The sequence below is a fragment of the Ranitomeya imitator genome, chromosome 2 (assembly GCF_032444005.1).
Source record: "Ranitomeya imitator isolate aRanImi1 chromosome 2, aRanImi1.pri, whole genome shotgun sequence".
Taxonomy (NCBI): Eukaryota; Metazoa; Chordata; class Amphibia; order Anura; family Dendrobatidae; genus Ranitomeya; species Ranitomeya imitator.
The window spans coordinates 581,545,107-581,569,615 of NC_091283.1; the positions used below are offsets into that span (position 1 = coordinate 581,545,107).

The following is a 24,509-nucleotide window of genomic DNA, read 5'->3' on the forward strand; positions in this document are numbered from 1 at the left end:
CTGGGTTGTGTGTGACCGTTTTTCTAAGATGGTTCATCTGGTACCCTTGCCTAAGTTACCTTCCTCCTCTGAGTTGGTCCCTCTGTTTTTTCAGAACGTGGTTCGTTTGCATGGGATTCCGGAGAACATCGTTTCTGACAGGGGATCTCAGTTTGTGTCTAGATTTTGGCGGACGTTCTGTGCTAAGATGGGCATTGATTTGTCCTTTTCGTCTGCATTCCATCCTCAGACGAATGGCCAGACGGAACAAACTAATCAGACCTTGGAAACTTATTTAAGGTGTTTTGTTTCTGCTGATCAAGATGACTGGGTTACCTTTTTGCCGCTTGCCGAATTTGCCCTTAATAATCGGGCTAGTTCTGCTACCTTGGTTTCTCCTTTCTTTTGTAATTCGGGGTTTCATCCTCGTTTTTCCTCTGGTCAGGTGGAGCCTTCTGATTGTCCTGGAGTGGACATGGTGGTGGATAGGTTGCATCAGATTTGGAGTCATGTGGTGGACAATTTGAAGTTGTCCCAGGAGAGGGCTCAGCAGTTTGCTAATCGCCGTCGCCGCGTGGGTCCTCAACTTCGTGTTGGGGACTTGGTGTGGTTGTCTTCTCGTTTTGTTCCTATGAAGGTCTCTTCTCCTAAGTTCAAGCCTCGGTTCATCGGTCCCTATAGGATCTTGGAAATTCTTAACCCTGTGTCGTTTCGTTTGGATCTCCCGGCATCGTTTGCTATTCATAATGTGTTCCATCGGTCGTTGTTGCGGAAGTATGAGGTACCTGTTGTTCCTTCGCTTGAGCCTCCTGCTCCGGTGCTGGTGGATGGAGAATTGGAGTATGTTGTGGAGAAGATCTTGGATTCTCGTGTTTCCAGACGGAAACTCCAATATTTGGTCAAGTGGAAGGGTTATGGTCAGGAGGATAATTCTTGGGTGGTTGCCTCTGATGTTCATGCTGCTGATTTGGTCCGTGCATTTCATAGGGCTCATCCTGGTCGCCCTGGTGGTTCTCGTGAGGGTTCGGTGACCCCTCCTCAAGGGGGGGGTACTGTTGTGGATTCTGTTTTTGGGCTCCCTCTGGTGGTTACAGATGGTACTGGGTGACTTGTGTTCTCTGCGGTCTCTGGTGTCCACCTGTTCTATCAGGATATGGGAGTTTCCTATTTAACCTGGCTTTCTTGTCATTTCCTCGCCGGCTATCAATGTAATCAGTGTGTCTTGTTACCTCTGCTTCCCGCTTCTGTAATCTTCAGGACAAGCTAAGTTTTTGATTTTCCTGTTCCACGTTTTGCTTAATTTTTGTCTTAGTCCAGCTTGCAGATATGTGATTCCTTTTTGCTGGTTGCTCTAGTGGGCTGATATTACTCCTCATGTTCCATGAGTTGGCACATGAGTTCAAGTAATTTCAGGATGGTTTTTTGTAGGGTTTTTCGCTGACCGCGCAGTTCACTTTTGTATCCTCTGCTATCTAGCTTTAGCGGGCCTCATTTTGCTGAATCTGTTTTCATAACTACGTATGTGCTTTCCTCTCATTTCACCGTCATTACATGTGGGGGGCTGCTATTTCTGTGGGGTGTTTCTCTGGAGGCAAGAGAGGTTTGTGTTTCTTCTAATAGGGGAAGTTAGTCCTTCGGCTGGTGCGAGACGTCTAGGAATCATCGTAGGCACGTTCCCCGGCTACAGCTAGTTGTGTGTTTAGGTTCAGGATCGCGGTCAGCTCAGTTTCCATCACCCTAGAGCTTGTTTTGTTTTTTGTGCTTGTCCTTTTGTGATCCCCTGCCATTGGGATCATGACACCTTTAGCTATGAAACAACCCCATATCCTCAGGCTTCTTCCTCTAAACTTGACAATTCTTTCAATTTCTAGATCCTTTAGCTCCTTTTTCCCTTGTTTCTTCCAGACCCATTTGCACCCGTCAGAGCCTAGTCTATTGACTTTCATCTCATCATCACTCCAAATCACCTGTTTACAATCTTCTATTGTCCACTATCATAATTTTTTGCAAACTAAAGCTGACGCTTCTTATGATGATATTGAAGTCAAGGCTTGTTCATCTTTTTTTCGGGCCACCATTCCTGACTTGTGTAATGCATGGACCTCTGTGATCTCACTATTATGAAGCATACGTATGAACCAGCCTCTCTGCCTTGTTTGTTGTGCCAGAACTGATATACAGTTGTGCTCAAAAGTTTACATACCCTGGCAGAATTTTTTCAGAGAATATGAATGATAACACTAAAACATTATCTCCATTCATGGTTACTGGTTGGGTGAATCCATATATTGTCAAACTACTGTTTTATCTTTTTAAATAATAATGACAACCCTAAACACCCAAATGACCCTGATCAAAAGTTCACATATCCTTGTGATTTTGGCCTGATAACATGCACAGACATTGACACAAATGGGTTTGAATGGCTGCTAAAAGTAACATCCCCCCCATGAACTGTTTGCTTGTAATCAGTGTGTATGCATAAAAGCTGGGTGAGTTTTATCTTTCATCCAGTCACTGAGGTTTCTGGATTGTGACTCATGGGGAAAGCAAAAGAATTGTCAAAGGATCTACAGGAAAAGGTAGTTGAACTGTATAAAACAGGAAAAGGATGCAAAAAGATATCCAAGGAATTGATAATGCCAGTCAGCAGCATTCAAGCTATGATTAACAAATGGAAAATCAGGGGCTCTGTAAAAAACAAAACCATGGTCAGATAGACAAACAAAAATTTTGTCCACAACTGCCAGGAAAATTGTTCGGGATGCAAAGAAAAAACGACAAATAACATCAGCTGAAATACAGAACTCTCTGAAAACTAGTGGTGTGGCTGTTTCAAGATGCACAGTAAGGAGGCACTTGAAGAAATATGGGCTGCATGGTCGAGTCGCCAGAAGAAAGCCATTACTGCGCAAATGCTACAAAGTATCTTGCCTACAAAACGTAAAACAGCACAGAGACAAGCCTCAAAACTTCTGGAACAAAGTAATTTGGAGTGAAGAGATCAAAGTTGAACTTTTTGGCCACAACCATAAATGTTACATTTGGAGGTCAACAAGGCCTATGATGAAAGGAACACCATTCCTACTGCAAAGCACGAAGGTGGATCGCTGATGTTTTGGGGTGTGTGAGCTATAAATTCTCAGGAAACTTGGTCAAAGTTGAAGGAAAGATGAATGCAGTACGTTATCAGCAAATACTGGAGGCAAATTTGCAATCATCAGCCCGGAAGCTGCACATGGGACGTACTTGGACGTTCCAACATGACAATGATCCAAAACACAAGGCCAAGTCAACTGTCATTGGCTACAGCAGAACAAAGTGAAGGTTCTGGAGTGGCCATCTAAGTCTCCTGACCTCAATATCATTGAGACACTATGGGAAGATCTCAAACGAGCAGTTCATGCTTGACAGCCCAGAAATTTACAGGAACTGGAGGCTTTTTGCCAAAAAGAGAGGACAGCTTTACCATCTGAGAAAATAAAGAACCTCATCCACAACTACCACAAAAGACTTCAAGCTATCTTTGATGTTCGAGGGGGCAATACAAGGTATTAAGAAATGGGGTTTGTGAACTTTTGATCAGGGTCATTTGGATGTTTTGGGTTGTCATTATGATTTAAAAAGAGAAAACACAGTAGTTTGACAATAAATTGCTTCACCTAACCACTAACTACGAGTGGAAATAAAGTTTTGGTGTTATCATTCATATTCTCTGAAAAAAGGCCAAGAAAGCAAAAATTCTGCTGTGGTATGTAAACTTTTGAGCAGAACTGTACCTTGTGATTAGCCAAATTGTTGACTCCAATATTTTGCTTGGATGTCCACTTCTTAGCTTTTGAATGGAGGGACGGACTGTCATTTCATATTCTATCAACTGTCAAGGCACTTTGTAGAATGCAGGAAGAAAAGATTTTTCCACCACCTGGAGCAAAACAGTAACAATGCAGCGACATGACAATAATCTGCATAACTAATCATATGCTTAATAGTTGCAAGTCAAATTTATGTATGAGACAGCCAAGATGATTGCCTATAAAATGATGGTAGGCTGGGCTCTCATTCAAAGCAGTAGTGGATGGAGAGATATGGACCTTGAAAGTCAAAAGTTCAATGCAATGTACCGTAACCCTATGCCTGTCAATATAGTTGTGTTTTTTCCTCATTGAATGGTTCAAAGGCAAATAATTATTGAGCATTATAATTCATATGGATAGCTTAAGATACATGTGATTAATGTCCTACCATAAATATTAAGTTGAAGGTACAGTATATATGGTGGTAATATGTTAATGTATTTTAATAGGTTTCTTAATGTGACACATACCTTCATCATACTTATAGGTGTGTGTGATATCGTCACGTTCATCTGTTCCCACACATTTTGTACTGATGCGATAGCCAACCAAATGTGGGTCACAGAAATGTTTTTCTTTCTTTGTGCCATATACCGTCCATTTCACACAGTCTGCATTGACCATGGAAAAAACAAAAGGCCCATCGTAGGTAAGGTGCACTTCGCCTTCTTTTATGGCATTTACAGAGGTAGGGCCGCAGCAAAATATTCCTATTCAGAGACAAACAAGTTAGTACAGGTGTCTTCCTTTGGGAAAGATTTATAGGTTGTCAAGCTCCTACCATTGCTTGTTTCCTGGGGTGTTGGATCTAGGACTTGCCACCCTCCATACCCAGGTGGTAAGTCTCTTCTTGCCATCCAGCATTCACACCATACATGAAAATTCCTAGTGGAATAAAGCATAATTTTTGCAGAACTGATGTTTCCACATGACGCAGCAGTAAAATAAAGCGTACACATTTACTAAAAAACTGTATATAAGTCATGCACAGGCTCTCCTCACAAAAATTATCAGCAACATTAACAGAAATAAACACGTGAAATAGATGACTCTGTTTGTAATGAATCTATACAATATATGAGTTTCACTACTTGTATTAAAGAACTGCAATAAATTAACTTTTTGATGATATTCTAATTTTGTGAGAAGCACCTATATATTAAGGGTTCAGTGGGCATGGAATTGGGCCCTTCTCCTTGATGGAACATTTGTTCCCATGGAGGAAAACTGTTCAGTTCTAATAGCTTTTTCATCAGAAGATTTGGCACTGTAATGTTACTGTTTTATGTTACTATATTGCCTCTCTCTGACTTTCTGTATATTGCAGTTTGAGTAACACATCTGTGTGATGTTCTTACAGTTTCAGAAGTGATGTTAAAGCACCACTTCAGCGTTTTTTTTTCTTTCAGCACTAGAGTGGTGCTAGAAATCGAAGTTTCCTGACCCTAGTATTATACTCACCAGCTGCCGTCCTCATCTGTCATCAGCACTGCTCCGGTCCTGATCTACCATCTTGTGACCGCAACTTACAACTGACCAGAAGTCAGAAGTAATGGTCACAAGCTCTCATTGTAAGTCTCTTTAAGCCTCGTTTTGGTCTTATTCTGGCTGTCATAGACTTACATTGAGTTGTGGCTTCTGGGTCACTCAGCTAACACTGGAAAGATATGGCAGGTGACAACCTGCAGAAGACTGAATGGAGCGGATCTGATAAAAGATGAAGACAGTGGCTTGTAAGTATAAAGGTACCGTCACACTAGACGATATCGCTAGCGATCCATGACGTTGCAGCGTCCTCGCTAGCGATATCGTCCAGTGTGACAGGCAGCAGCGATCAGGCCCCTGCTGTGCTGTCGCTGGTCGGGGAAGAAAGTCCAGAACTTTATTTGGTCGCTGGACTCCCCGCAGACATCGCTGAATCGGCGTGTGTGACACCGATTCAGCGATGTCTTCACTGGTAACCAGGGTAAACATCGGGTAACTAAGCGCAGGGCCGCGCTTAGTAACCCGATGTTTACCCTGGTTACCATCCTAAAAGTAAAAAAAACAAACTCTACATACTTACCTACAGCCGTCTGTCCTCCAGCGCTGTGCTCTGCACTCCTCCTGTACTGGCTGTGAGCGTCGGTCAGCCGGAAAGCAGAGCGGTGACGTCACCGCTCTGCTTTCCGGCCGCTGTGCTCACACAGCCAGTACAGGAGGAGTGCAGAGCACAGTGCTGGAGGACAGACGGCTGTAGGTAAGTATGTAGTGTTTGTTTTTTTTACTTTTAGGATGGTAACCAGGGTAAACATCGGGTTACTAAGCGCGGCCCTGCGCTTAGTTACCCGATGTTTACCCTGGTTACCGGCATTGTTGGTCGCTGGAGAGCTGTCTGTGTGACAGCTCTCCAGCGACCAAACAGCGACGCTGCAGCGATCCGGATAGTTGTCGGTATCGCTGCAGCGTCACTAAGTGTGACGGTACCTTAAGACTGGGGGCAGAGTGCTTAGATTACTAGCACCAATCCAGCGCTGCAATAATAATAAAAAAAGCTGGAGCAGTGCTTTAAAGGAAACCTGTCATCCCCAAAATGGAAAATGAGCTAAGCCCACCGGCGTCAGGAGCTTATCTACAGCATTCTGGAATGCTGTAGATAAGCCCCCTATGTATCCTGAAAGATGAGAAAAAGAGGTTAGATTATACTCACCCAAGGGCAGTCCTGGTTCTGTTCTGGTCCGATGGTCATCGCGGTCCGGTCCAGGGCCTCCCATCTTCTTTCGATGACATCCTCTTCTTGTCTTCACGCTGCGACTCCGGCGCAGGGCAGACAAAGTACGCCGGAGCCGCAGCATGAAGACAAGAAGAGGACGTCATCGTAAGAAGATGGGAGGCCCCGGACCGGACCGCGACGCCCATCGGACCGGACTGCAGCGGGACCGCCTCTGGGTGAGTATAATCTAACCTCTTTTTCTCATCTTTCAGGATACATCGGGGGCTTATCTACAGCATTAAAGAATGCTGTAGATAAGCCTCAACGTCGGTGGGCTTAGCTCATCTTCCATTTTGGGGGTGACAGGTTCCCTTTAAAGTCAGTAGTCATCTATGAAGGGCTTTGGTCAAACTGAGTTGCATTCTCTACTTGTTCAGTGTCTGTGCACAGATTTTTGTGAAAATCTATATTATGAGTAAGTACAATCTTTAGTAACCATTGTCTATTGAAGTTTATTAATCATTAGATCATTAGTACTAGCGAAGATATGGGAAGAAATTTGCTTTATTCCCCTTTCAGTGATAGGGTGCGGTCGGAGCTGCTCAGTGCGTGGTCGGCTCCAACCCTATGTCTGAAAGGTGGAAACTGTTGGGAGGGATGAAGATTATTTCCTTTTGGCATTGGAGCTTTCAGTGCGAGCTCTGGACAGCTTTAGAACGTCATTAACCTGCAGATTAATCCCTTTAAATAGGGAACAAAAAATTCTAAAGGGACTGAACAATTGTTAATATGATTATCGGATCAGCTCGTGTAAATTGGTTTTAACTCTTCCTGAATGTAGATTATGTATTTGTAATTTTACAGCAGATTATGGTAGTTCCATGGATTCCCATAATTACTTTGAAGGGAAATGCATTTGTATAGAGTCCTTTTATAAAATGAGCAATAGGCATACACACACACATATCTACTATATAATTGTCTAAGGGTTACTTCCGTCTGTCTGTCTTTCTGTCTGTCTTTCTTTCACGGATATTCATTGGTCGCGGCCTCTGTCTGTCATGGAAATCCAAGTCGCTGATTGGTCGCGGCAAAACAGCCACGACCAATCAGCGACAGGCACAGTCCGGAAGAAAATGGCCGCTCCTTACTCCCCGTAGTCAGTGCCCGGCGCCCGCATACTCCCCTCCAGTCACCGCTCACACAGGGTTAATGCCGGCGGTAACGGACCGCGTTATGCTGCGGGTAACGCACTCCGTAACCGCTGCTATTAACCCTGTGTTTCACCAACTTTTTACTATTGATGTTGCCTATGCGGCATCAATAGTAAAAAATGTTATGTTAAAAATAATAAATAAAAAAAAAATGCTATTCTCGCCCTCCGTAGTCCGACGATGCACTTGCGCCTGCCGCCATCTTCCGTTCCCGGCGATGCATTGTGAAATTACCCAGAAGACTTTCGCAATGCATCCTGGGAATGGAACATGGTGGCAGCCGCGCGCGTATCGCCGGAGCTTCGCTGGATCCCATGGGGTGAGTATATAACTATTTTTTATTTTATTTATTTTACTACGTGGGCTGTGTTAGATACCGCGTGGCTACTATATACTACATAGGCAGTGTTACATATTATGTGGGCTGTGTGATATACTCCGTGGGCTGTGCTATATACTGCGTGGGCTGTGCCATATATTACGTGGCCACTGTTATATACTCCGTGGGCAGTGTTATATACTACGTGGCTGCTATATACTGAGTGGGCAGTGTTATATACTACATGGCTGCTATATACTGTGTGGGCTGTGCTATATATTACGTGGCCAGTGTTATATACTGCATGGCCTGTGTTATATACTACGTTGCCTGTGTTATATACTGCGTGGCTGCTATATACTGTGTGGGCTGTGTTATATATTACATGGCCAGTGTTATATACTGTGTGGCCTGTGTTATATACTACGTCGCCTGTGTTATATACTGCGTGGCTGCTATATACTGCGTGGGCTGTGTTATATATTACATGGCCAGTGTTATATACTGTGTGGCCTGTGTTATATACTACGTCGCCTGTGTTATATACTGTGTGGCTGCTATATACTGCGTGGGCTGTGCTATATATTACGTGACCAGTGTTATATACTGCATGGCCTGTGTTATATACTACGTCGCCTGTGTTATATACTGCGTGGCTGCTATATACTGCGTGGGCTGTGTTATATAGTACGTGGCTGGCCTGTATTAACGCATCGGGTATTCTACAATACGTATGTATATAGCAGCCACATAGTACATAGCACAGGCCACGTAGTATTTGTCTGCTATATACTACATGGCTCCTATATACTACGTAGCCTGTGCTATATACTATGTGGCTGCTATATACATATATAAATACATATTCTAGAATACCCGATGCGTTAGAATCGGGCCACCATCTAGTATATATATATATATATATATATATATATATGCCCAATGGTCTAAATACTAGTACAAGTACAATATTTGTTTGTAATGTTGAATTAACTCTTTGCTAGTGATGAGCGAATATACTCGTTACTCGAGATTTCTCGAGCATGCTCTGGTGTTCTCCGTGTCTTTTTTAGTGCTCGGAGATTTAGTTTTTCTTGCCGCAGCTGAATGATTTACATCTGTTAGCCAGCATACGTACATGTGGGGATTCCCTAGCAACCAGGCAACCCCCACATGTATTTATGCTGGCTAACAGATGTAAATCATTCAGCTGCGGCAAGAAAAACTAAATCTCCGAGCAGTAAAAAAATACTCGGAGGACCCCCGAACATGCTCAAGAAATCTCGAGTAATGAGTATATTCGCTCATCACTACTCTTTGCCTTACCAGATGCTGTCGTTGCTTTCTTCAGCAAGTTTCTTTCCAGTTGTGTCATAATACTCATCAACGATCAGATTGCTACTAGTATCGTGTGCAGAATTAAAGTTTGTGACGACACGTGTTGGGATACCTAAGTTTCTCATCACTGGAGAAAAGGAGTCAAAAAGAACCATTCAATCAACTTATATACCTTATGTCTGTTTTCATCAACAGGAAATACAATTAAAAACACTTTTAACATTAATTGACACAGAATCAAATTTGCCCTGACTGCCATATTAACCCATTACTGTTGCCTATTACTAAGTGGGAAGCAACAGTTGATTAATTCCCACCCTACTTTTTCAAGCTCTGCAGCTCTTGACTGTATGTGGAAAGCAAAGGTGTCACAGTTTCTCGCTCATTCTGATGCCTGCCTGGTCTGGATAATGCCATAGAGCTCTGTGCAACCTCTGTAATAGTATACATTAGGTTATTGCTTTAGTGATTAGTTATTAATTTAATTAGTGATTTAGTTATTAATTTGTGTTAGTTAGACAGTAAGAAAACAAGCAAGTTTGCAACTGACTTTCTTTTTCTATATTATCATTTTTCTCCTGTGAAAGACTTTATCTTTCATAGTGTACAGCTGGTTTCCATGGAGCTTGTCCACTAGTTCCTGTCCAGACCCTTGCTGAGTGTGCACTGTAGTAATATTTCAGGAGAGGGATTAGCACCTAAAATACCAGTCGCCTCTCTCCTGCCAACTGATTTCTATATAACAGTAAGCTGCTCATCTTCCTCCCAGCTGCTGTTAGAAATTTTGGCAAAATCACCAGTCCCCGGTATTAGCTACATTCAGACCAGTTCTCTTAAAGGGAACCTGTGGGCAGCATGTATCACCCACTGGCTGTACAATCACATCCATGTATAGTTGACTGTCCTACTAGAAACCAGGAAGTGAAAGAGACTGGATAGATGTTTACTGCTCAAGAGACAACTTGAAAATAACCATTTAATGGGCAATTCATGGCAAATTTGTATTTCTTAATTAACACTTTGAATAAAAGACCCAGTCAAGGCCGATTATATCCACTTAAAGGGAACCTATCACTAGGTTTTTCCCATAAAAAGTATGGCCATCGCCATTAGGCCTTTTTATAGCATACTGGAATACTGTAAAAAAGTCCCCCAATCCTCTCTGAAAATAAAAAAAGAGCTTTCATTATGCTCACATACTGTGCTGTCTGGTCTGATGGGCGTCTCTGGTCTTGATCTGGTGCTTCCTCTCTTCTTACAATCGTTGTCCTCCTTCCCTGCTTCGTATGCATGACGCATGCTATGTCATCCATACAGTGTTCCCATTGTGCCCCTGCGCAATCGCACCTCTCTCTACCCTGCCAAGGACAAAGCTAAGGACTATAGTGCACATGCACTGGGAAATGCCAAAGAGCATCAATGATCTGAAAGTAAGGCCAGAGCATGCACACCACAGTACTCTTCTCTGCCATCAGCAAGGCAGAAATGAGTGCGCCTTGGGAACATCATGTTGATGACGTAGGATACATCATCAACAGGAAACCGGGAAGGAGGATCCTTTTTTTCGGGAAAATCTGGTGACGTGCTCCTTTAAACTATTGAGTGCTAATTATGAAGGATTTCCATCTTTATAGGAATTGCTAGATTTGCAAAACAGGTTTTGGAGAATGGACACATGGTGCAAGAGAGAGAGGGAAAACAGTATAAATTTTCTGATGTATGCCTATAAAATGATCTAACATGTTGCATTGTGTACACGCAAACTTAATTGGCATCTGTAACTATGATCAATGCAAGTTTTCATCTACTCTAACACTAAGACTTATTTTACGTCTCATGAACATGATCTGTTTACCTGTGCACATCACAGCAGCAAAGACCCAACACTGGCCATATTTGACAGGTTCACAATCCTTTTTATACCATTGTCGTAGAATAGCAGTACTCCCATTCCATTCAGATGGAGACACTCCATTTGTATAATCTTCACTCCAGTTTCCTTGTAGGACCCCACTATCGTCATTAGAGTTAATCTATAATCCAGATATTGGACAATTTCAGCAATGTATATTATATTGGGAAAAGTGGTGATATATTTTATTACCTGACATTTATTAACTAGTTAGGTTACACATAGAATTTTGCATACGGTTTTGGCAACCAGAACTGGAGCAACAGAAGCGGACAATAAAATGAGTGGAATGGAGTACTAGATAATTTGTAAAAAAGATGGTTTGGGGGTGACTTTTCAGGATCAGACTTGCCTACAAGAGTACCAGAGGATTACTTGGTGGGTCCGAGCGTTGTCACTTCACTTAAATACTAATACAATAAGTTTCCAAAGGTTCAGAAGAATACAACTCTATATGGAGGTAAGGCTGGTTTCACATTTGTGGTCGGGAAGGCTGCGGATGGCTGCCTACTTCCTCCTTTCTTCCTCCCTGAAGCTCAGCCTACGCTCCGCCTACTTCTGTATGCATCCTGCGTTTCCCTGCATACCTATCTTTAACATTGGGTACGCAGGGACATGCGTTGTATGAGGATGCGTCCGCATGCAGTGATTTGACGTGTGCGGCGACCGCACAGAAATGCAAAATCAGGCAAGGGAATCACAGAGTTCAGAAGAGTTGCGTACTTTATTCAGGGCTATAAAACTATGCGTTACGTGGACGTCCTGTCCACTTCCTCATGTACATAGCCAATACTAACCACATGCTATTACTCACATATATAGGGTGGGCTGGACATAGAAAAAATGGGCATCAAGCACACCTTGCGCTCTGAACGCTGCAGTTATTTTTAAAATACAAACATAAATTTGTTGCATATCTATAAAGCAGTGATTAAAAATGCAATTTGTTAGCATAAAAATTATATAAGACATTAAAATGCAAGACTTTTCTGCAAATAAAATTGAAAAGAAAGAAAATAAAAAGTCTGCTAAGATTAAATAAACTTCTTTCATAATATTCTCTTGTCTTAATTGCAGACCAGGATTAGAACCTACCAGACCAGGATTAGACCTCAGGGGGCAGACCTCTGAGCTATTCTGTTGATTGACGCTTGTAGCTTAAAAAAACTTGAATACCTAAAAAACCATTGATATTGGAAGTATAAAAATCAATTAAAATGTATACTGAATAAAATTCATTTATAGAAAAATGTATGCGAAAAATAAAAATAAAAATTGTGGTTTGTGCCCCGAGGTCTTTTCACTTCCGCTATGTTTCCAAGGATGGTAGGTTCTAATCCTGGTCTGCAATTAAGACAAGAAAATATTATGAAAAAAGGTTTTTTAATCTTAGCAGACTTTTTATTTCCTTTCTTTTCAATTTTATTTGCAGAAAAATATATAATTTTTATGCTAACAAATTGCATTTTTAATCACTGTTGTATAGATATGCAACAAATTTATGCTTGCATTTTAAGTATAACTGCAGCGTTCAGGGCGCCCGGTGTGCTTGACGCCCATTGTTTCTATGTCCAGCCCACCCTATATATGTGAGTAATACCATGTGGTTAGTATTGGCTATGTACCTGAGGAAGTGGACAGGACGTTCACGAAACGCATAGTTTTATAGCCCTGAATAAAGTACGCAACTCTTCTGAACTCTGTGATTCCCTTGATTGATTTTGAAGGAGCACGGAATTGTTGGCATCTTGAATGTCCTATCCAGAATTTCTTGAAGATCTTTCGCGGGTCCGGTGCCATCTGCAGCCCTCCTATCAGACTTGCTATATGTGTTGTGCATACTCACATCATGTAAAGGTGAGAATTTTACCTTGCAGTAAACTAATTGTTATTTTGGCAACTTCGTTATTGCACCCCTCTCTTTACCCTTTCCTTTCAGAATGTTATTTCTAAGTTTTCTAGAATGTTTTGGATACAATCCATGATAAGAAATATTCATAATATATTTTATGAAAAAAATAAATATGAAGTAAACTGTACAGAGGTTCTGTACGCACTCACCATGGCACTCACTACTCTGCTTACGTACATAGGGTCGTTTCTGCGAGATAAATCCTTAAATGCGTCTTGTAGGTAATTCAGATTCTTGTCGAGAAGCCTTAGGCTGATATCCATGATGTCATCTTCAAACTGCAATCAATAGTCAGTACGGTGTTAATCTATAATTCCTCTACTCATGAATGTTCTCTACATGATGTGACATGCAATGATATAATGAGTTAGATAATTCTGCTCAGCGTTGCTGACCAGGGGCTCCATGATGCAAAAGGATAAGGAAGGCAAAAATTAAAATGGACGTAGAATAAGAAAATAACATGGCATGCGCCACTAAAATCCTTTAACTTAAAAAAAACAACAGTACATAGCAGCACAGGTCCAACTTATGTATGCGCACTCTTCCTCTAGGCTACCCATGTCATGACATAAGCAGGCAATATGCATATCACGAAGATCAGTACTATGACAGCCATATCCAATCAACATCCTTTCATTGAGATCTAATGTTCACATGACGTTTACTTTCTATCTGTAATAAGATTTCATGATGATCTCTGCTTCTCTTTAATTTCGACATTCACTCAATGCTGGCAAAGTGGATGTAACTTCTGGGCCAGTTCCCATCCCTCTTGTAATTGCTTCAGCCTCTAGGTGGCGCCATGCCTTTGTTGAGGGTGATATGTGACGCATCAGTCCTGTTCAATTCCTGGGACTTTTGGTGTCGTTCATCAGTGTAGGTAGGATTGTCAGGTTTTTATTACTCCTTCTGAGAACCCTGGGCAGGGCTGCCTGCTATTTAAACCCATGGGACTCTGACTTTCACTGCCAGTCAGTTTGTTTTTGCTGCCTGCCTTGTGCTCTTGTCCTTATTTGCAGTGTTTCTCCTGTTTTCTGACCTGGGCATGAATTTTGACCATCTCTTATCTTAAGATTCTGTTCCTGACCTGACCTCTTAGCTTTGAACCAGCTGGTGACCCTTCCAGACTCTGGTTCACTCCTACAGACAGTGCCCTTCCGTGGAAACAATACAGTGGACCCGATTCCTTGAATAAGTGTTAAGGGGTGAAGGTCAGGGTTTCTCTGGAATTTGGCTTGTGCCAAGTCTGTATGAGGCGGCCTTTTTGAGCCTGTGACCTCTGACAGTCATGACACATGACTTGGAATCAAGGTATTCTCTAAAGCATTTACGCATACATCTTATCGTTTTACTTAAAGGTGTTTTCTTGCTAACAAAAGTGCATTTTAATCAATAGATCTTGGAATAATAATAATTTCTACAACTGGTTGTATATAAATAAAATGATCCTGTGCTGAGATAATCTTATAAATGTGCCCCTGCTGTGTACTGTGTAATGGCTGTGTCTGACCGTGCAGGAACATGGTCTGATCATACCACAGCTCCTAGGCAGGGGAAGAACTAAAAGAGTATACAGACATTATATCATGGGATCGCTGCTGATTCTTTTTCTGAGATAAAACATTTCCCTACCTGTTTTTAAACAATATTTTACCTCAAAGAAAGAATCAGCTGTACTGTCGGTCTCTCTTGCTTCTTCCCCTGCCCAGGAGCTGTGATATAATCAGACCATGTCTCTGTCAGATACAGACATTACACAGTACACAGCAGGGGCACATTTATAAGATTATCTCAGCACAGGAACATTTAAACACATCCAGTTGTAGAGTTGATTTAAATTCCAAGATCTGTTGACTAAAATATATTTGTGTTCGTTGCACAACCCCTTTAAGTAAAACTGACCTCAACTATATATCTAATAATTTGTATAGTGCGTTCTGTGTAGGTTTGTAACCAAATACTGCCACCATCACACTTTAAGGCATTTATATATGTGGGAAAATAGAGGGGGACTTGACACATGTTTGCTTATAGGGTAGGAGACCCTGTTGACTGCACTCACCAGTCGATGTGCTGTGGATTGTGGTAGAACGAAGCTGCCCCACCTACTCACTAGTATAGTGGACAGAAACTCCACCTACACTCAGTCAGTGCCCACATCGAAGCGCTGTGTGGAGATGTTCGTCCTGGGTATTTTGTGCATTCAAAATATCTGATGCCTTTGCATTACAACTATTATTCCTAATTCCACTAAATAATTTTCTGGAGCTTGGATATTTATACACATAAACAGATTGCAGTCATGGTCCTGGGACAAGAGCTCTGCTCTTACGGTGCCTTCACACATCCATGTGAATATTGATGTGCTGGCCAGTAGCGTAGCTGCCGGGGGGGAAGAGGGGGTCCACCTGGAGCTACGCTACAGTTACATTCTGCAGCAGAGCAGGGTCTGACTATGGGGGTGCTGCCTTGGGTCTGCCTATAGGGGTGCTACCTCATTACATGGTCTTCCTATAGGGGTGCTGCCTTATTACAGGGTCTGACTATGGGGGCTGCCTTATTACAGGGTCTGACTATGGGGGCTGCCTTATTACAGGGTCTGACTATGGGGGTGCTGCCTTATTACAGGGTCTGACTATGGGGGTGCTTCCTTATTACAGGGTCTGACTATGGGGGTGCTGCCTTATTACAGGGTCTGACTATGGAGCTGCCTTATTACAGGGTCTGACTATGGGGGTGCTGCCTTATTACAGGGTCTGCCTATAGAGGTTCTGCCTTATTAAAGGGTCTGACTATGGGGGCTGCCTTATTACAGGGTCTGACTATGGGGGCTGCCTTATTACAGGGTCTGACTATGGGGGTGCTGCCTTATTACAGGGTCTGCCTATAGGGGTGCTGCCTCATTACAGGATCTGACTATGGGGTCTGCCTTATTACAGTGTCTGCCTATGGGGGCTGCCTTATACTATAGAGTCTGCCTATGGGGAGTGCATTATACTATATTGTGGACTATTTGGTGCATTATGCTACTATATATGGGGGCTATCTAGGGGACCATCATACAGTATGGAGATTACAGTGTGGGGGTCATTATACATTGTTGGAGCCATCAAACAGTTTGGGGGCTACTAAGGAGTCAGTATACTGTGTGGGTGGTACTATACAGTGAGGGGGCATTATACTGTGTATAACAGAGCATCATGCTGTGTATAGGGGACCTGTACAGGGGGGAGACTCGGGACATTATTAAATGTAAAGTGGGCGCTTATTGTTATAAGGGAACTCAGGTTTCTGTGGCTATCAAAGGGGCACATAGGGCAATATTACTTTCTAGGGGACAAAATATGGGCAGTGTTTTCTAAGGCACTTGCACCCAGTATTACTATATTATAGAGCGGTGCTTTAGAATTTAGAGAGCGCAGAGAATCACACAGCAGGTGCATTAATAGGGACACATACGGCAGCAGCGGCTCAGTATTGGGGTATCAGGTGCAGTAATAGGGACACATATGGCAGCAGCGGCTCAGTATTGGGGTATCAGGTGCAGTAATAGGGACACATACGGCAGCAGTGGCTCAGTATTGGGGTATCAGGTGCAGTAATAGGGACACATACAGCAGCAGCGGCTCAGTATTGGGGTATCAGGGGCAATAATAGGGACACATACGGCAGAGGCTCAGTATTGGGTATCAGGTGCAGTAATAGGGACACATACGGCAGCAGCAGCTCAGTATTGGGGTATCAGGTGCAATAATAGGGACACATACGGCAGCAGCGGCTCAGTATTGGGGTATCAGGGGCAATAATAGGGACACATACGGCAGAGGCTCAGTATTGGGGTATCAGGTGCAGTAATAGGGACACATACGGCAGCAGCGGCTCAGTATTGGGGTATCAGGGGCAATAATAGGGACACATACGGCAGAGGCTCAGTATTGGGGTATCAGGTGTAGTAATAGGGTCACATACGGCAGCAGCAGCTCAGTATTGGGGCATCAGGTGCAATAATAGGGACACATACGGCAGCAGCGGCTCAGTATTGGGGTATCAGGTGCAGTAATAGGGACACATATGGCAGCAGCGGCTCAGTATTGGGGTATCAGGTGCAGTAATAGGGTCACATATGGCAACAGCGGCTCAGTATTGGGGTATCAGGTGCAGTAATAGGGGCACATACGGCAGCAGCAGCTAAGTATTGGGGTATCAGGTGTAGTAATAGTGACACATACGGCAGCAGCGGCTCAGTATTGGGGTATCAGCAGGATGAGGAGTTTGTGCAGGTTGGAGATAGATGGTGATGGGGCTGGAATGTGAAAAGTTAAATGTGTCTTTGTTGTGTTCTCTGCAGACGAGTTGTAGCTGGGAGAAGTTGTCATGTCGGTCTGGGCCAGATGGAAAAGACGGGAAAAATTAACGATTCCATCAGAAAGAATGTCAGCGGTAAGACATTATCTGTAACTGTGTAGTGATCTGTTATATGTTCTGTAGGACTGGTATCTACTGCTGACCATATGGCGGTGATATCCATGTTGGTCTTTATATAGAGATTATCTTCAGTAACAGCGCGGTCATCTGCTGAGGTTCTCCTCCACTATTAGGGTGTGTCACCGAGTTGTAATCAAGGTTACCTGGTTAGGGGCCCACTCAGAAGCTTCGCCCCCCTGAACCAAAACCCTAGCTACGCCTCTGGTGCTGGCCGATTTCTATTGGTCCACAGACGCACTTATTATATTCTTATTTTCATCTTCAGTGCTGGATTAGACTAGGAGATGCTCTCGTTCTCGGATCTGTCATTACTGTATTATGGATGTTTGAATGGATTGTGAGACTCTATTGGTCCAGGTGTTGTCCGATAATAAATTGTATCACCCGCAACTCCCAACAGCAAATTGGGAGTTATAAACACCCAGATCCGAGTGTGACCATTAGAGCCGTGGGAGGTGGCCACTTGGTCCTAGCCTCAGAAGGACCAGGCAGAAGTCTGCAAAGCAAACTGCTGAGACCTTCTGCAGACAGATGCAGTCTGCAGTCTCTGACATATCCATGACAGATTCACTGTACATTACTGACTGCAGAATGAGTTGTCTGAGAATCCATCTATGGGCTGGAGAGAACTGACTAGGAAAGTAAGAAGTAACCCCTCTCCTAGAATGTAACTACTGTGGACCAGGGGCTTACATGGAAATCATGGGGCCCCATGGCAGAAGTTCTAATTGGGCCCCACCCTCAAAAACATAAAATTCTATGGGGTCACAGAAAAGCATATCTCACAACTTTGCAACATTTCCTCCTACTGAAGGCCTAGATTCCCCATTCATTGCACTCATAAAGTATCATGCCAACAAACGTATCCCACAAACGCTATATGATACCACCACAGTGAATTCCTCCAAAGTACCTTCCACATGCACAGTATGATGGCCCTACTGTTCTCCACCTTAACTCTCCCAGCAAAGCATGGTAACCCCCAACAAAGTATGATCTCCCAACTGTGACACCCACACAGCCCTCCATGCAGTATAATGGGCCTACATACAGTATAATGTTGTCACACCTCTCCACACTGTATAATGGCCTGCACTAGCCCTCCAAACAGTATAATCGCATCCACAATGTCCTGAACACAATATTTTGGACCCCACATAAACCTTCACACTCTATAACTGCTTGCATACAGTATAATTGGCGCCACATAGCCCATCATAAAGTATAAAGTCTTCTGCATTGCCCTCCAAATATTATAATGGCCCCCAAATAGCACTTCAAATAGTATACTGGCACTCCCCCTCGTCCTCTATACAGTATACTGCACTCCCTATAGTCCTCCATACTGTATGCGACAAGGACAATAATCCTCAATACTATATACTGAACTCCCAATACTCCTCCATACAGAATGTCTTTGCAATGGAGCAGCAAAAAAATAGAAAAGAGCAGCAAAATCAGGGTAGCACAGGGATTTTTACAAGGTATCTAACGCAATTTTTTGCGCAAGTGACAGGTTCTCTTTAACCCAAACCAGATGGGTTTGTTTTCCTCGCTATAAATTGTGCAACACCATTTGCATCTCAAGTTAAGGTCTTTTGTGTTTTCTCTACACCTTCCTCCATCTTTCAACAATATAGCCACTGCTGCTACTGCTTACAAATTTCCCAAATCAGTGATTGTCTACATGCTTTAAAGGGGTTGTCCACTACTCGGACAACACCTTCTCAATCCCTATATTTCCCCCTCATATAATAACACCTATATTCAGCTACAGTGCAGGCGCTGTTACAACGGGGTGAATGCCGTCTCTCCCGAGGATCGCGTGGCTTTGTTATGGACACTTGATCTCTTCAACCAATCAGCCGCTGCTTTGCTCTCCCCTCCTTTGGGCAAATCAGACATCCAGAAGAAGTGAGATGTCTTGATTTGTCTGCGGACATCGTTATGCCACTTGAGTCCCGGGTGAGCCGATGCAGACACCGCTGGATTGGCACCCGCACCGGAGGTGATTATAAGTGTGAATATGTTCTAAAGGCAAAATATTACTATTAAGAACGGTTCTCTGAGTAGTGGACAACCTCTTTAAGTAAACCACTTGAAGAAATAGCAAATATATTAATTACCTGTCCATAGTTCCATGGGCAGGGAGAAATCCAGTTTTGGTTCCCCTGGTACACAAATCCATAGTCATTCATAACATATTCTTGCCGCTTGGACTCATTATCCAGAAACACATCATCATCTGTCAAATTGAGGCATATTGTTACCAGACAGATATGTAATGCATATCACCACTATTAGTCAAGAAGCCCAGAAACGCTAATCACAATCATTGGAGCCTTTCCACACCAGCCTTACCTCATTTTATGGTATTTCCTTATAAAAAAAAAACATACTATCTAACTATGGAGTCATGTCTATAGGCTGTGTCAAGTATTGCCCTTTTATTAAATAAAGTCCATGTAATATAAGGGCCATAGACAAGAAGGACTCTTTTTCTGTTTTTTTTTGTATAATTTTTCTTACATCCCCTTCATTTACCATACCTGCACACCATGGATTAAATAGTACCACAAAGGTTCCTAGCTTATAGCTAGTGGCTTTGCTTCCTTTGGCAATATGGACCTTTAGAGTATATTGCCCTATTATGGCATTTGATGAGGGCATGATGACCACCAACATGGAATTGGGTCCATTGCTTTCCACTGCTGCACTCCATGCCTTCCTTATTAAAGCTTTTCTTAATGGGAATACTGCTTTAGTTCCAGATGCTGCATCAGGCCACGGTCCTGTTAATACAAAGCGGGTGCATAATATTTGTTAGGGAAGAACAAAGGAACGTTCCTCATTAAAGTTCAAAGTTGCCGTAATAAGCCTTTATTAGTCATGCGGTAGCTTTGTTTTCATAGTAGTATTTATTTTGTGGAGCAATGATTGCTTCCTACAGATAAAGTTTCAGTCACTTGCCAGTTTCCACTGAGAAGACAATATTATCTGTTCCCTCCTGAAATTCTCTTGCTTTGAATTGTAAGGCTATTAAAAATGGCTGCCCTCTCCGAATGATGAGGCGATTGTCACTGATTTCTTCTGTATGATGCAGTGAGTTGTTTCTTTGGCTCTGCAAATCGCAGTAGGCAATTTCAAGTGCTAGGTAAAAAGAAAACAACGCATTAGACATTAATGTTATGTACATGTAGGCTAGCAAAATACTTTGGTAAGGAATCAGGTTCTCTCAATTTTAGCCAACGCCTAACCACTTAGATGTCACGGTCGCTGTAGTTGGTCATACAGCTACAGAACCCGCCATATCAGCATGACATATACATTAGTCATGGTCAGCTTTCTCAAAGGCAATAGATGTACTCCTACTGGGAACTCGTCATCTCTCCTGAAGTATCTGTTTCAGTAAAAACTTGCATTCTCTATGAAATAACGGTTCTGGAGCATCTATTCCCATAAAACTGGGTTGTACAATACCTCTGTTGTTCCTCTTGAATTAACAACTGGGCATTATCATCATTCTCTCGTCAAAAAGATGTGCTACACAGACTGCCACTGGCATCACTGATTTGATAGTGTCAAACTTTGTAAGGAGGACACATACCCAACAGGGTTGCAAACCTACTGTTGTATTTTTTTTTGACAACTGTACCAAAGTTCACAGACCATCCCAAATTTTTAAGGCTGTTTGTCATACCCCATAATAAAGAACACACATGCCGATAAAGATCATGCCCCCAAGTCCAGAATAAGAGTAAATATTGAGAAATACACCCAGTGCACCGTACTTGTGAAAAAAGTTTTAGGCAGGTGTGGAAAAATGCTGCAAAGTAAGAATAATTGTAAAAATAGAAGTGTAATAGTTAGTTTTTTTTCTTAATTTGCAAAATGCAATGTGAGTGATCAAAAGTGAAATCTAAATCAACTCAATATTTAGTATGAGAAACCTTTGCTTTCAAAACATCATTAAAGCATCAATTCTTCCAGAATTGGCATGGAAATTGTTCCAAACATCTTGGAGAACTAACCACAGATCTTCTGTGGATGTAGGCTTGTGCAGATCCTTATTTCTCTTCATCTAATCCCAGATTGGCTTGATGATGTTAAGGTTGGGGTTATGTGGGGGCCAAATCATCACTTCCAAGATCCCTTGTTCTTCTTTATTCTGCTGCTCTTTTTCTGCACCACAGCCTCTTTCTTTTTGAGTCATTTAGCCCTGTTTCCATGTCGATTTTATGTTTTTTTTGGCTGCAATGCTTCCATAAAGGACACTTCTGGCCAGAATTTTCTAAACAGTAGATGAGTGTAGCTGGGTCTCACTTCAAGTTGCTGCCAGTTCTCGACTATTGGCACTTTTGGATATCTTCCAATTTTGAAGGAACACAAGCATGTGTCTTTTATCTGCTGCAGTTTCTTTGGCTGACCACTCTGTCTATAGTCCTCAGCAATTGCTATTTCTTGGTGTTCTCAATGCTGAGAAATACATCCGGTACTTATCTATCATGCAATGCCATCAGGGAGGAGAAATTATGGGCTCCAAATTTATTCTGCAGCAGGACAATGGCTCCAAACATTCAGCCAATGTCAATAATAACTATTTTTAATGTAAAAAAGAATAAGAATATCGAGTCCTAGAGGTGACTGATGTTCCGCACCAAGCCCTGATTTCAACATATTCAAGCAGATCTATGGTCAGTTCTCCATGATGTTTGGAACAACCTTCCTGCTGGGTTCCTTCAAAAACAGTGGTCAAGTGTACCTAGAAAAAGTGAAGTTTTAATGCTGTTATAAAGAAATGTAGTCACAACAAACATTGATTTGAGCTAGATTTCGCTATTTGTCATTTACTTTTCATTCAATTAATTTATAAAAATAAACCATTAGTATTTTGTATTTCTTTATCTTTTTTTAAAGCACTCTTACTTGGCAGCAATTTTTCCACATCTGCTTAGGACTTTTGCACAGTGTCGCATATAAATATATATATATACATATATGTATACAGTCGTACGTAAAAGCTTGGGCAACCCTGGTCAAAATTACTGTCATTGTGAACAATTAAATTGGAGATGAAATGATCTCTAAAAGGCCTAAAGTTAAAGATGGCACATTTCCATTGTATTTTAGCCCCCCCACCCCCCAAAAGTAGTGAAAACAGTAGTGTTCAAAATAATAGCAGTCCAATATGACTAACCAGATTAATGACTGTTTTGGTATAAATTACATTAACACATGTCAAACAATTTACCCGATGGTGCAGTAGATTCTAAGAAAACCAACAGACCCAGAATTCATGATCTGCATGTTTTTGAGTCTGTGTATTAGAGTAATTAATTTAAAGAAGGTGTGTTCAATATAATAGCAATGCGGAGTTCAATTAGTGAGGTCAGTTATTCTGTGAAGAAACAGGTGTGAATCAGGTGGCCCTTACTTAAGGGTGAAGCCAGGACTTGTTGTACATGCATTTCTCCTCGAAAGCCTGAGAAATATGGGTCATTCGAGACATTGTTCAGAAGAACAGTGTAATTTGATTAAATAGTTGATTGGAGAGGGTAAAACGTATGAAGAAGTGCAGGCAATGATCGGCTGTTCAGCTAAAATGATCCCCAATGCTTTAAAATGGAAAGTCAAACCAGAGAGACATGGAAGAAAACGGAAGATGACCATTCGAATGGATGGAAGAATAGCCAGAATGGCAAAGGCTCAGCCAATGATCAGCTCCAGGATGATCTAAGACAGTTTCACGTTACCTGTGAGTACTGTTACAGTTAGAAGACGCTTTTGCAAAGCTAATCTCTTAGCAAGAAGTTTCGCAAAGTCCCACTGTTAAAAACAACGTACTGAAGCAGATACAATTTGCCAAAGAACGCATCAACTGGCCTGAAGAGAAATGGAAACATTTTGTGGACTGATGAAAGTAATATTGTTCTTTTTGGGTTCAACAGCCACAGAAAGTTTGTCAGACGACCCCCAAACTCTGCACCCAAGCCACAGTACTCTCTGAAGACAGTGAAGCATGGTGGTGCAAACATGATGATATGTGCTTGTTTCTCTTACTATGGCACCAGACCTATTTATCGCAGACCAATGATCATGGACCAGTTTGCATTTATTAAAATACTTGAAGAGGTCATGTTGCCTTATGCTGAAGAGGATATGCTTGTGAAATGGGAGTTTCAACAAGACAATGACCCTAAACACACCAGTAAACGAACAAAATCTTGGTTACAGTCCAACAAAACTGAGGTTATGGAGAGGCCAGCCCAAACCCCGGACCTTAATCTGATAGAACACTTGTGTGGGGTGACATCAAAAATTCAGTTTCTGAGGCAAAGCTAACAAATGGCCAAAAATTGTGGGATGTAGTCAAAGCATCCTGGGCTGGAATAACAGGTGACAGGGGCCAGAGGTTGGTTGTCTCTATGCAACCTAGATGTGAAACAGTTCTAAAAAAACTGTGGGAATACAACTGAATATTAGGTTAGCGATTCACAGCAATGCTAAATCCTTCACCAAATAGTACATATTGTGATGTTGTAAAGACAAATGCAAACACTGGTATTTTTTTTAGAAAGCCCAATGTTCATTTTTTGTTGATTTTTGTAAATTAGTTAAAAATTATGTACATTTCTCTTCATGATTTGAATTAGAAAACAGTGTGCAATGTTCCCAATGCATGGAAATAAAAACTAGTATAAAGATTTTGTGATTAACACATGTTTTTAACACACTGCTATTATTTTGAACACACATATATATATATATATATATATATATATGTATTTCAATAGTATT

At 42.0% G+C, this 24,509-nt stretch overlaps 1 protein-coding gene across 1 annotated transcript in view; it reads right to left on the reverse strand.

Annotated features, from left to right (window-relative positions):
- The window catches only part of LOC138666737 (uncharacterized), a 118,329-nt gene that overhangs the window by 70,649 nt on the left and 23,171 nt on the right, over nt 1-24,509 (reverse strand). The window contains exons 2-9 of the mRNA XM_069754920.1: nt 20,682-20,861; nt 20,261-20,503; nt 19,838-19,956; nt 13,373-13,501; nt 11,255-11,432; nt 9,388-9,526; nt 4,618-4,721; nt 4,307-4,546 (exon numbers count right to left, since the gene is read on the reverse strand). Of these exons, the coding sequence (XP_069611021.1) occupies nt 4,307-4,546; nt 4,618-4,721; nt 9,388-9,526; nt 11,255-11,432; nt 13,373-13,501; nt 19,838-19,956; nt 20,261-20,503; nt 20,682-20,861 (1,332 nt within the window). The remainder of the gene's footprint in view (nt 1-4,306; nt 4,547-4,617; nt 4,722-9,387; nt 9,527-11,254; nt 11,433-13,372; nt 13,502-19,837; nt 19,957-20,260; nt 20,504-20,681; nt 20,862-24,509) is intronic.